Source organism: Ictalurus furcatus, chromosome 3, assembly GCF_023375685.1.
Source record: "Ictalurus furcatus strain D&B chromosome 3, Billie_1.0, whole genome shotgun sequence".
NCBI classification, from domain to species: Eukaryota; Metazoa; Chordata; class Actinopteri; order Siluriformes; family Ictaluridae; genus Ictalurus; species Ictalurus furcatus.
The window spans coordinates 8,110,264-8,122,761 of NC_071257.1; the positions used below are offsets into that span (position 1 = coordinate 8,110,264).

Genomic DNA, 12,498 nt, shown 5'->3' on the forward strand with positions numbered 1-12,498 from the left:
AGGTTATAAAAGGAAAACATATCGGGTCGACCAAGGAAGATGGCAAACGTCAGGATAGAAAACTCAAAGCAATACGCCTTGAAAATAGAAAATGTAATAGAAATCTATTCCAAATAGATTTGGAAAAAAATATGCCATTAATAAAAACGATTTAATTAAATTTGTTTGATGTATGTTCCATGAAGCCGGAATGTTCAGCTGTTAAACAAATATTTTGTGTCATATCTGTGATTTGTTTATTTGCAATGAAATTTAAAAAAAAAAAAAAAAGGCTGGGTGAGCATCCTTTAAGTGTGGTGATACCATAATTTTTGGCAAGGGTAGTACACACTGCCAGATTGATGCAGGTGTATATAAACTGTTGCCTGTGAATGTTGCAATTGTGTAAGGGTTTCGAAGGGAGAGAGAGAATGTCAGCACTAACTGGGACTAACGTACCACAAGAGCCTCTTTTCCCTCCTGAAATTGCTCAAGCACATTCATCGGTGCAGCTGTTATTTTTAACTGAAAGCCATTCAAAGGGCTCAAATTGCTTTTAAAACACAACTCGGATCACTCGTTAAACAATGGCTGTGTGGAACAATAATGCATCGTGCGGCTTTGTTCACAGGTACACACTCAGCACCTCCAACTCCGCCATTGCTGCCCTTCTCTGTGCTCTTTATCCTCACTTCCCTGCTCATAGCACCGATAATAGGTAAATACACTACAGTCTCCCTTCTCTCGTTGTTCTGCTGAATTTAGCGCTATTGCTATGTTCATAATTAAAAATATTATTGTGTTTGTACTCAGAATAGTTTTAATATGATTGCATCTTGGACCGCTTTGTGTTGTCTTTGCTGGCTTCTTTCATGGGGAATGGTCAGCGATTCAAACAAAGGTGTTTGTGTGTGTGTGTGTGTGCGTGTGTTGGATTTTTTGACTCCTCAGGTATCATCTCCAGGCCCTGCGTCACCTCTGTGTGCTTGCAGCTGAGCCTCGGTTGCTTGTTCCTGTAGACGTGGACACTCTGAAACCCTGCTACGCCCTGCTTGATGTCACCTACAAGGTACTGCATGTGTACATACTGCTTTTTTTCAGTGAAGCAGCCAACTATAAATGTTGACATAACTGTTGAATTAGTAACACTAAAGAGAATTTACTTCTGTAGTGAGTAAACATGGTCATGGTAATGCATCAGACTGCAAGTTCCTGGCACTTCTGTCTAACTTGTTTGGTGGGGTTGACTTTTAAATGACCTTATAGCATCTGAAGATTGGAAACACACTGTTAACTACAATTACTGAGACCCCCTCCCACCTCTGTGCCTGATTACACACAGTTGTTGTGTGGATGAGCAAGTCTGTGACGTGTACTGTGTGTGTACTGATTTTCAAACATAAAATTGTGTGTTTTAATAGGAAACACAGTGGTATGAGGAGACAACTGTGGAATTGATGGCTCCCACTATGCTCCCTGAACTTCATCTACTGAAACAGGTAACAGCCAAAAGGACTACAGTAAAACAAATGCCTAATTGACTAGTCAAAGAAAAATGATTGACTAGTAAATGAGTCATCAAATGGCTAACTACAACCCCAATTCCAAAAAAGTTGGGATGCTGTAAATAAATGCTGAAAGGTATATACAGGTTTTAGAGCAACATATGCTTCCACCTAGATTCCATCCCATCTTTACTTCTGAGAGACTCTGCCTCTCCAAGATACTCTTTTTGTACTCAATCATGTTACTGACCTGTTGCCAATTAACCTAATTAGTTGCAAAATGTTCCTCCAGCTGTTTCTTTTTAGTAACTTTTGCAGCCTTTTGTCCCCCCCCCCCCCCCTTTTTTAAGACGTGTCGCAGCCATGACATTTCAAAATTACCTTTATTTTATTTTCTTACATTTCCTCAGTTTCAACATTTGGTATGTTTTCTATGTTCTATTGTGAATAACATATGGGTTTATAAGATTTGCAAATCATTGCATTCTGGTTTTATTTACATTTCACACAGTGTGGAATTGGGGTTGTAGATGATTGAACAGCTTGATTAGTAGAAGGTTTTTGTTTCTAATGTTTTGGTCAGTGTGGTGTTTAGGTTAGTATTATATCATTGTATTGAAATGTTTGTTTGTTTGTTCATCACGTTTCACTTGAACCTGTTATGTGTGATCTGTTTGAGAAGGCTAAGTCCAGTCTTCTGAGGGTGTGATGAAACGTAAGCCCTGTCTGGGTGAATCTTTTGCAAAACGGCACAAAATGCGCCTTAGTGAAATTACACCACTACTGCAGTCTACATCCCCAGTCTAAATCAGACTAACTCAACCACAGGTCGAAAATCTTGAGAAAAAGCTTTTGGTCTAATTGTCTAACGACTAAAATTTGTATTATAACACCAGTTTAGATTTTGTTACGCCTATATTAAAAACAAGTGAAACCTGTGTGTGTACAGATTAAAGTGAAGGGTCCAAGATACTGGGAACTAAACATCGATCTGACAAAAGGAACTCAGCATCTGCAGTAAGTCTACACAGCGTGCCGTATCGTACGATGCTTGACGTCTAGTGTTTGAATATAACCGCAGTCCCTCGAGCCGTGTGTTTTCTGCTCCAGGTCCATCCTTTCCAGAGACGGAGTTCTTTATGTGAAGCTGCGTGCTGGACAGCTGCCCTATAAGGATGATCCTCGGGGTTGGAAAAGTCTGCTGGCTCCTAGCGTCAACAACAGAAACCCAGAAGTGCGCACATTCAAGGTCTGTCTGTGTGGCTGATGTAGGGCTAAAATATAAAGGGTTTATTACTTAGTCCACTGCTCTCAAACGCGTGAATGAATGCGTGTTTTAATTTATGATTTATGTATCTGACTCCATTTAATTAATTAGCTGACTCCAAAGGATAATCTTCTAGTTAGTGCTGGAAGTATAATACCTCAGTGTTGTGATTTTATATTTAGTCTAAAGCAGTTTCATGCTAAACTTTCATTACAAAGAGACGTTCCTAGGTCAGAGGCTTTTATATAGCCTATAATGAACAATTATTTTTTGCTCAGAGGTTTATATCGACGTGCAAGCCTAGGCCTTTGCTATTTACTTGTCAGAGGTTCCATTTAAACTTGTAAGTAGTAACCGTTTATATTCATTTATCAGAGGTCGATTTTAATGTGTCTAACATACTACAACTTTAGCTTAGGAAATTATAACCATATAAATACAGTCATGCACTTCTAATGCAGCATACTTTTCTTACGGAAGAACCGCTGAATATTTAGAGAGAACAATAACAAATGACTTTATTAAACAAACACAAATGAAGGATATACAGGAAATAGAGACAAATGTGAGTGAAAAGAAGGTTGATCTGAGTCACGGACATAGGATGCGTGATGATAAAGCGTTAATGGCAAAAAGGCAGCCTCTGTTGTTATAAGCCCCTTCCTCGATGTTACAAGTTATACTAAGCATGCACTCCTTCTTTTTTCTTTTTTTTATACCCCTGAGCTTCTTTGAAATGTAAGTGACCAAGATATCAGATGGGACTGAAACAATGGGTTTTATGGCAGGATAGACCCCAGCTAACAAATTAGCTCACCCTACGGAACTGTATGCGGATTACATACCTGAGAACGGGTCAGGGAAAACTGTCTGCTATGTAAACTGTGTGTGTGTGTGTGAAGAAAGAGCACATATTGCAACATATATTGTAAATGTTGTTTCCTAAACCTATATGATATTTATGATGTCACCACATCGTTCACTATGAAATATGGACAGAAATGATACCAAACATGCCCTGAGGCATATTGTAATTAAACACTGTTTAGATGACCTGTTTTGGTTTACCTGGTACCTCTGAAACACATTCCTGATCATTTTAACATTAATCAAATTACTACCACAATTTATAAGTCTTCTACACTGATGAAAAAAAATGCAGAGCAAGGCATAGACCATACACTCGTTTGACTGAAACATATAAATAGCTACTGAAGTTTTAGGTCCACTTAATCCAGTTATTATTATTTTATTAATTTATATATTTTTTGAAGCCATGAGGATTTACAAATATAAAGTGTGGGGATATTTTTGTTAATTTTTTTTTATTTTTACGGTCCAACCCAGGTTCCTAAATGAAATTTGAAATAAAAATGTTGACAGTGCATATTGTGCAACATTTTAGTTTTTTTTTTTTTTTTTGTCCCAAACCAAACATTCCAGTTACAATAAAATGGAAAATGTGGTTAATTCCATCCCATGTAGAAATTCCTTTCCATTTGGAAAGGATTGGAAAGCTATTTAGACCCTATGTTTTGTACTGATAAGGATATGTGTGTACACAAACGCACACAAAGGCTGTTTACTGTTTGTACTCCAGCATGTAGCTATGAAATAGCTCATCATAATTTTAATGGACAAGTCCCAATGTGAAGTTACATGTTATCAACAGAGTTAGCAAATTCCCTGTTTAAAAGCGTATATATATTCTAACTGGCTAAATTTCCATTCTTGATCAGGAATCGCTAGCTAAGCTGTGCAGCGCAACAACAAACAGGCTCAGTTTACCTGTCTAATGTAAACTTTAACATATGCTTTATGTTGGGAAAACATTTGTAGTAGTAGTGTAATTTTCTTCATCCATGAACTGAAGTTACGGAACATCATAGATTCTCGCACAAGGGCTGATGAGTTTGGAGGCAAGACTTAAATAATACACTAGTGGGTTACATAAAAAAAGAGGTTATTAAAAGAGTAACTAAGATTTATTTCAAATGAACATTTCTGTTGGATTGGGCATGTGTTTGGTTGCATGACCTTTTTACTTTGTCACTGTCTCTCCTCTCTCTTTTCATCTATTCCCTGCAGCCTGAAGCCATTTCGACGTTCACGTCAGACGCTGCCTTGGTTTCCTTTGCTAAGTATTTCTGTGAAGCCTCTGAAAACATGAAGAATGTGAGTTGAGTGAAAAATAATGGTGTACAGCCAAAACATGGATTACAGCTGTGGGTAAAAACAAGGCTTTGGTGTGCTGCTGTATTGCACCTACTTTGAACTATATACTGTAGAGTGGAACGGTTCAGCTCGGCCGGAAAGCAGCGTTGTGAAAATGTGTTTGCATCAAAAATATTAGCTGACCATAATTCTCTACTTGGTTATTCTAATTAACTATATGACTTTGTAAAGGCTTTCTAACTTTGCTCCACCCATCCTCATACACATGAGGTCAGGAAGTATTTGTTTCTTCTTATTGTGGTTTTCCTCTTATTATTCATGTGTTTCTCACTGTTTGTTTATTTCACTTGGGTTTCTGTTCCACAGAAACAGGAGACCGTGGCCTTATTCTCAGCTATACTATACGAATGTGTGACCCAGGAAAATCCGGAGATGCTGCCCACCCATATCTCTATTGATCAAGTAATTTATTTTTCATAACATAATAGTGTTTACTGAACTAGGAAGTTGAGGGTTCTCCTTCAAACCACATTTTCCGTTAAAATCGATCACTGCATTATTTTGCTTACACAGTGCTGTTGGGGAGCACAAACACTGGAGCAAATTCACTGTTTGTCTTCTTCCAACACCAAAAAAAACGGCAAGTGACACTGCTTATACCTAAACACCTAACTCTCCGCATGAAGAAACAAAGCCTTATCAAGATGAAGGCGACTTCCAGACTGACAGGCGTCTAGTAAGTGAGGCGTACAGAGACTCAGTAACTACTCATTTTGCTGGCGAGTGTCAACACCTCACAAATGTTCCACAGTTTAACCTTTTGGGTTTTGCTGAGATGTCTTTGAGACATCCATAGACAGTTGTTAAAGAGGAAATGTTTTTTATTTTAAATGTTGTAAAATTTTAAATAAAACTCTTTATAATCTGATGAATGTACAGTTATCAATGAAACCTCAATAGTCTTGGCCCAGGTGTTTTATTTTTAGGGACATATAAAAATGTACAATTAGTCTGATGATTTATAGCAGAGGTGTCCAATCTTATCTGCAAAGGGCCGACGTGGGTGCAGGTTTTCATTCCAGTCAAGCACGAGCCACACCTAATTCCAGCTGTTTAATTAGTTGATCCTGGCTTTCAATAGACTCGGGTGTGGTGGCTTCTGCTTGATTGGAATGAAAACCTGCACCCACACTGGCCCTTTCTGGAGAAGATTGGACACCTTTGATGCATAGGTCTGTTTACGCGAATGACACAAGAACTCTAATGAAACTTAGGACTGGCTTATTAATAGACCAAATTAATATAATGACACTCGGTTGCAGTGTGTGCTTGTTAGTCTCTTTCTTCCAGTGACAACTGAAATTAATGAATTGACTAATCTTTTGTGGCTTGAGATGTATAATTGTAATACTTGAATTGCACTCACTAACCATAGCATTGTATTTTGTTGTGCAAGAAGAACAGAAAGTTGTAGTCACTTTTTGATTTGGTTGCAATACACTTAAAATTTTTTTTTTTTTTCGCCCATTTTTTGTGACAATTTACAACTGTTCATTTCGACTATAACACAACACTGTGTGTGTCGGTGTGACCTTTTAAGGTTGTGAAGGCTTTGGAGCAGGGTGAGCTGAGTGAGACGTTCTCCCTGTGGCAGATGAAGCTCGTGCTGGAGCTCTGTGAGAGCGGAATATTACAGCAGAGACTGCGGGACACACGCAGGCAAAGCCGTGGTCTGCTGCTAAGTTCTGAGTTCCTACCCGTCATGAAGAGCTCGGCGGACCAGGCCCTAGACCGCTGGCTCGTTGGTAAGAAAAGGCCACACTGAACGGTTTCGAGAAAGGATGCATATATACCAATACTGATATCAGTCTGATGCTCATACACGTTTACTCATACACATACTTGTAAGAAAAAAAAAACCCAATTGATACTATGTGACATAAGCCTAGTGTACGCTGTCGCACTGACGGACAGATGACACAAAATGCAGATGATCTGGATGTATTTCAGTATTAATGATGGCAAGCAAAGCAAAGCAGACTGCAAACTGTGCTCTGTGAAAATACCACTTGAAGGAATTAAGCCATCATAAACATAACACTCATTGCGTGCAGCACACAGCAGTAACCAATGCTGAAACAAACTCTGGCTAGCAAGAAAATAACAGCTGTTACTGTTAGCATATTGTTCTTGGCGATCAGCCACTATGGATCATTGACGACGAGGGATTGTGAAAATGTACAGAAACATTTTTCTGAAAAGAAACAAACACTGCGCTTCTCCACTTGCGAATTTACTCAATCCAACTCCTGTAGCTATCTTATGCACTTAATTTAAAATCAAGTAGCTAACCTGGTAAATTACATGTCTTGTAATCGTAGTGAATGAAGACTCTCGTGTGTGTCTGGAGAATTATAAATGTAGCTAAATAACATGTTGTATGATGCCGTATTGATTGATCAATATGAATTAGGTTACTCATTTTGATACTGCTGTCAGTAAAATACTGATTAAAAATAAACAACCCATAAAACATGCACTTCTACTCGTACTCATTCATACTCCCTAGTTTCAGGATCTTTGATTCTTGAAGGGGAAGTTGGCCTTTTCAGTATTTTAAGGACACATGATTACACCTGCTTGGTGGTTCGTAGGCAGTAGCTTTTAGCACCATTGTGTATTTAAATAGGCATAAACTAGAGCACTCTACCTCTTCTTTCCTTGTAAATTCACACTGAATATTTAGTCCTTAATTTTATGGAAACAAACTAATGGCCAGCTAAAGTATGGATTTTGTAATAGTAATAATATGCTTGGCACTTGTTGCATTTGTTTACAGCTTCCAGTGCCACAAAAAGGAAATGTTCTTGTGCACATAGTGTAAATTCCATGTGAAAACCTTTTTGCCTGCGTATAAAAGAAACTGAAAGCTCAGATGCCTGCAAATACCACCGACGTCATTTTCTAGCAGTGTAATAACAGTTCTTAGCAAGTGTGAAGTGCTTAAGAACTGTCTTTCTTAGAAACAACATCTGGTACGAATGGAAGCAGGCGTATTTTGAATCAGCAGTATCTTGAAAACTCTCCTTTTCTCTGACCTTTGATCTTTCATACACAGACAACAGACATGTGCTACAGGAGTACATTAGCAGGCTGCCGACCAGTGATGATTCAGACAGCAGCATTCTAGCCTGCTTCTTGGTCTACCACTCAATTCCTAGCTTCAGGAAGATGGCCACAACAGACCTTGGGGGTAAAAAGATATTGATTCTGGTCATATCTATATCTGTTTGCGTAAGGGATAAAAATGTAACGTGTGAATGTGAGAGAGTTCTGATTACTCCACTGAGTTTACAGCAGTATGTGCTTGTCTTGGTTTTATTGAATTTGCAGTGTTGACGCAACCCACTAATTATTTTAGCCCATTTCCAGAAAAGGGAGGTGATCCCTCTATCATGTCTCTGACTTGTATGTTCTCATATATTGATCTGTTTGTTTTCTCTTCTTCAGGGTGTGCCTCTTTCCCTGAGCTGCTGTTGAAGTTCAGTCAGTTGGGTGTTCCTGTTCGAGGCCTGCTGCATCTCAGTCCTTTGCTCTTACATGATGGTTGCTCTGCTATATCGCAGCACTTTCCCTCTGAGCCCCAGAGGTTATGAACCTAATATGCTCCCTTACAATTACAAATGTCTTCCTAGGGAAGACCGAATGTTTTCCTAGGGAGACTCCAACACCCAACTAACAGGAAATCCTTTCTGGAAGGTGTAAAAGCCGGCCCAGGTTTCATTGTAAGGCCTGGGTTAATTAGTAGGTCCTTAGGCTCAAGGTTGTCCGCTGCAGTATTGCAGTTATGTAAATAATTTGTATCCATGTTTGTGCCTGTGATAATGGTGTCAGTAAATGTTTTCAATGGTTCACACTTTCTCTGTTAAACAACTTTTTTGTTTATGATGCAGTGGAGTTTTTTTTTTCTTTCAATATTTGCCATGACTGACAAAACAAGTGTTATTCCTGAGCAAACGAACAAGAGCATTCCTCTGCAAATGAAAAACATTTCCCAGCCTGGAAGCACATTGCCAAACACACCCACTCACATTCCACACTATTTGCATTGCTACATTTCTCAGTTTAAAATAGTGCTCGCCCCACTGTGCTTTGAATACTGATATCTGGCTGTTGTGTCTGCAGTTTTTACTCTACTATAAGATGAACTGAAAGTTCTGTTCTTGCGCAAATCTATTTTAGATAATCTTGCTACATTTCATTTTTTGTGTTTGTGTAAGAACTTTAGGAGAACTGCATTTTCATTCGTTCTTCAATAACTCTGCGAAGTTTGGGTCTTTGCATTGTCAGCACACCACTGATAAAAGCATAGAAACTATCAGAGCAGTGCTTCCTGTATGACAGCAAGTGGTGTACCAACACTAAGAGAATGACTGGGCATTAATCTTGTGCCTCTATTTAGAAAGTATCTTTATATCTTAAACCCGACACTCGTCAGTATCATGACAAGGCACTGCCATTAGTTACTCTTATTTTCTATAGCTGACAGAAAGCAGGCGCATGTGTAGTAATGTGAAATGTGTCTGAGAGCTAATTAGTGTCTGCTTGGAGTTACTCAAATTGAGCAAAGCTACTCCAGCAACTTGTCATACTGCAAGAAGCGTGTAACCACTGGCATGCTGTATTTAAGAAGCATGTTCTGTAGCATGCTGTTTTTAGATTTCAGCACAACTAAGCAGAATTGGTGCACGTTTAAATCTCTAAATGTCTGGTGAGTGCTTTTCCTTAAGCTCATGGCAGTGCTAGAATAATAATAATAATAAAAAAGATAATCTATGGACTATCCATATCTTAAAAAAACAAACCAACCATATTTCTGATGCAGCTTCAGCCTGGTTTCCTGATGTGGCAAAAAAGAAATAACCCAAAAGAACATCACTTTATATGCATTCTCAAATTTCTGATGAAACTTGGATTTGCAAAACCTCATACCCACCCATATCCATGTTGCTGGAGAGAACAGGGCTTTTGATTAATGCTCTACTTGGTGTAATTATCAGTCTAGTAAAGGAGGAAATTAGTGTGAGGCAGCCAAAGGATGTCTGGAATGTGAATGAGCATACTGTGTAAAAGGTCAGTAACCTGGAAATAGAAACCTTCTCACACTTGGTGTTACAGTATTTAGGGTATTTGGCTTGCTGGGAACTTTTAAGTGTTCTCACACACACGTGTTTCAATTCCACAGACACATCAACAGTAGATATATATTTTAGATAAAGGAAGTCAGGGTTCATTTGAACTGACTAACAGTAGATATATATTTCAGATAAAGGAAGTCAGGGTTCATTTGAACTGACTGAATGACTGTAGTTATGTTCAGTTGATGTGAATTTGCTCAGCTTTTCACGCCCTCCTTTCTGCTCTCTTTCTCTTTCTCTCTCTCTGAGCGTGTGTGAACAGGCTTTTTCAAGGCAAACTCCTACACACGCCCCAATTCTTTTTCTCACACCTCACCATCCTAAACGTCCCATGGAAAAATCAGACATAATATTTCAACCGAGCTGCATTTTCAGCGTTTTTCCCCCTCTACTTTCCTTTTGCCAAAACCAGAACCGCCCAAAAAACCAGTGTGCAGCTGCATGTGTTTCCTCTAAACACTCATTTGGTTACAAGGGCAGCGCGAGCCCCTATTAAAGTATCCGCTTTTGGCCCTTTTCCCAGCAGCTAGCGTCCTTTTTTTATTATTATTTATTTATTTATTTATTTTTAACTTTACGTAGAAGTAGTAATATTGACAGGGCGTGTTGTTTAGAGAGTTATCGAGGCGTTAACCGCTTTACGGGATAAACTTCATTCACACAAGCAGGAAGATTTGAATCTGCGGCGAGTCTGACGCTCTGGATAGAAGTGGGCGTGGCCAGCGGCGCCGGACAGACTCAACGCAGGCTCCACTCCATGAATGAGTCAAGTCCACGACGAGCTGAGGGGGGAAAGACAGACTAATTCAAACTCAAACAACGAGGAAGACGAAGCTTCTTAGTTTATTTATTCGCAGTTTTGTGCAAAAGCTCATACGTAAAAGTCTCAAGTTAGTCATTTTAACCGAAGTTACACGGTCACAGTCCGAGGGCTCAGTACTCCTCCACTAGAATAATCGGTAAGTTAAAAAGTATTTGTACACTAAACTCATACTGTCCTGTCTGTGGGAGGAAAGAACAAAACAAAACAAATATATGGTGCATTTTTTTAAAAACATGATAACTTTCAGCATTTTAATTTTGGATTTTTTTTACAAATCTTTTTAATCCAAGCTCAGTTTTGTTTTTCTTCTCCGAATTAGACTGTCCTGTTCTATCATTTACATGGTACATCTTGCAGACAGGTTTGCACATGTGCCAAACTTCTCAGACATTAAGCAAGTATATTTAAGTCCACGCACAGACACTCACATATTATCCTGAGTATTATCTGCTGCAGTTTGAACTACGCATTATGATTGTTGTAGCCGACACATTTTCTTTTGATTAAGCCTGTATCATAATGAAGAGAACTGCCGAGTTAGGTCAGTTTATTCTCATTGGGCGATGATAAGAGGAACTGTGCGGTAAAGCAGGAGAGTGTATCTAACTTCCTCTTCCTTCTATTTCAAAAAGATACAACTGCAGAGGAAATGCAAACGACGTTTAAGCAACTATACATGAAGTCAGTCGTGCTGGTATTATTTATTAGAGCGTGTGCTGGATTTAATTCATATATCTGCATGGGTTTGACTCGCAGCGTCCTCTAACTTCTATAGAACCCGTGTTTAAAAAGCCGTTGTTAATAATGCCCTGCGTGTGCAATAAGCGGGGATCCGCTGCGTAGTTTCTGTGTTGAGTCACGTACGTTTCATTTCTCTGCGTCACCCAGCCGACAGATGGATAGGGGCGTGGCCGGGATGGAGGGGGCGTGATCAGTGGGTGTGCTTTGACAGCACGCGCGCCACTGTATCCGGGTAGAAAAAGAAGCGCCTCGTGGCGTGTAACGCAGAAAAGAGCGGTTTTAACGTCACCACATCAGCGCCGTGGCGAAACGCACCATATTTAGAAATATCTCAACATCTGGCAGCCTAGGATTTGCGTGTCATATCGTCAGTTTCTTCTGAAGTTTGTTTTTAGCAGTTGTATCAGTGTCGTGGGACTTCCTCTGGTCTCCATTCATGTGGTTTGAGTGGAGCGGTGCGCGCGCTACATTCATGAATCTATGAATTAGAGGGTAATTTCCAGCGCCACCTCAACGGGGCAGGTGATAAACACGTGTAAATGTCCCATATTGTTCAAACAGAAAGAACAGGAGTAACACGCAAGATGATCTAGCTATTGGACCCCCTCCAAAAAAAAAAAGAAGAAGCTATATACATGATGTAGAAGCATGACATAGCTAATGATTGGCTAATATAAAAGTGTAGGTTTTTTTTGTGCCCTTTGAAGACAGGTGGCCATGTTTGTGCTGGTTTAAAATTTTGACTGGAACTAGAACACATCATAAATAATATATAATAAGCATAAATAATAAATAAGTTTGTTGTATAAG

At 39.2% G+C, this 12,498-nt stretch overlaps 1 protein-coding gene across 1 annotated transcript in view; it reads left to right on the forward strand.

The window, feature by feature from the left end:
• The window catches only part of anapc1 (anaphase promoting complex subunit 1), a 54,073-nt gene extending 44,995 nt beyond the window's left edge, over window positions 1–9,078 (forward strand). The window contains exons 39-48 of the mRNA XM_053620614.1: window positions 611–697; window positions 931–1,048; window positions 1,401–1,478; window positions 2,434–2,501; window positions 2,595–2,733; window positions 4,840–4,926; window positions 5,293–5,388; window positions 6,527–6,731; window positions 8,045–8,179; window positions 8,437–9,078. Coding sequence (XP_053476589.1) covers window positions 611–697; window positions 931–1,048; window positions 1,401–1,478; window positions 2,434–2,501; window positions 2,595–2,733; window positions 4,840–4,926; window positions 5,293–5,388; window positions 6,527–6,731; window positions 8,045–8,179; window positions 8,437–8,582 — 1,159 coding nt within the window. The 3' untranslated portion in view covers window positions 8,583–9,078. The remainder of the gene's footprint in view (window positions 1–610; window positions 698–930; window positions 1,049–1,400; window positions 1,479–2,433; window positions 2,502–2,594; window positions 2,734–4,839; window positions 4,927–5,292; window positions 5,389–6,526; window positions 6,732–8,044; window positions 8,180–8,436) is intronic.
• Window positions 9,079–12,498: the final 3,420 nt, after the last annotated feature.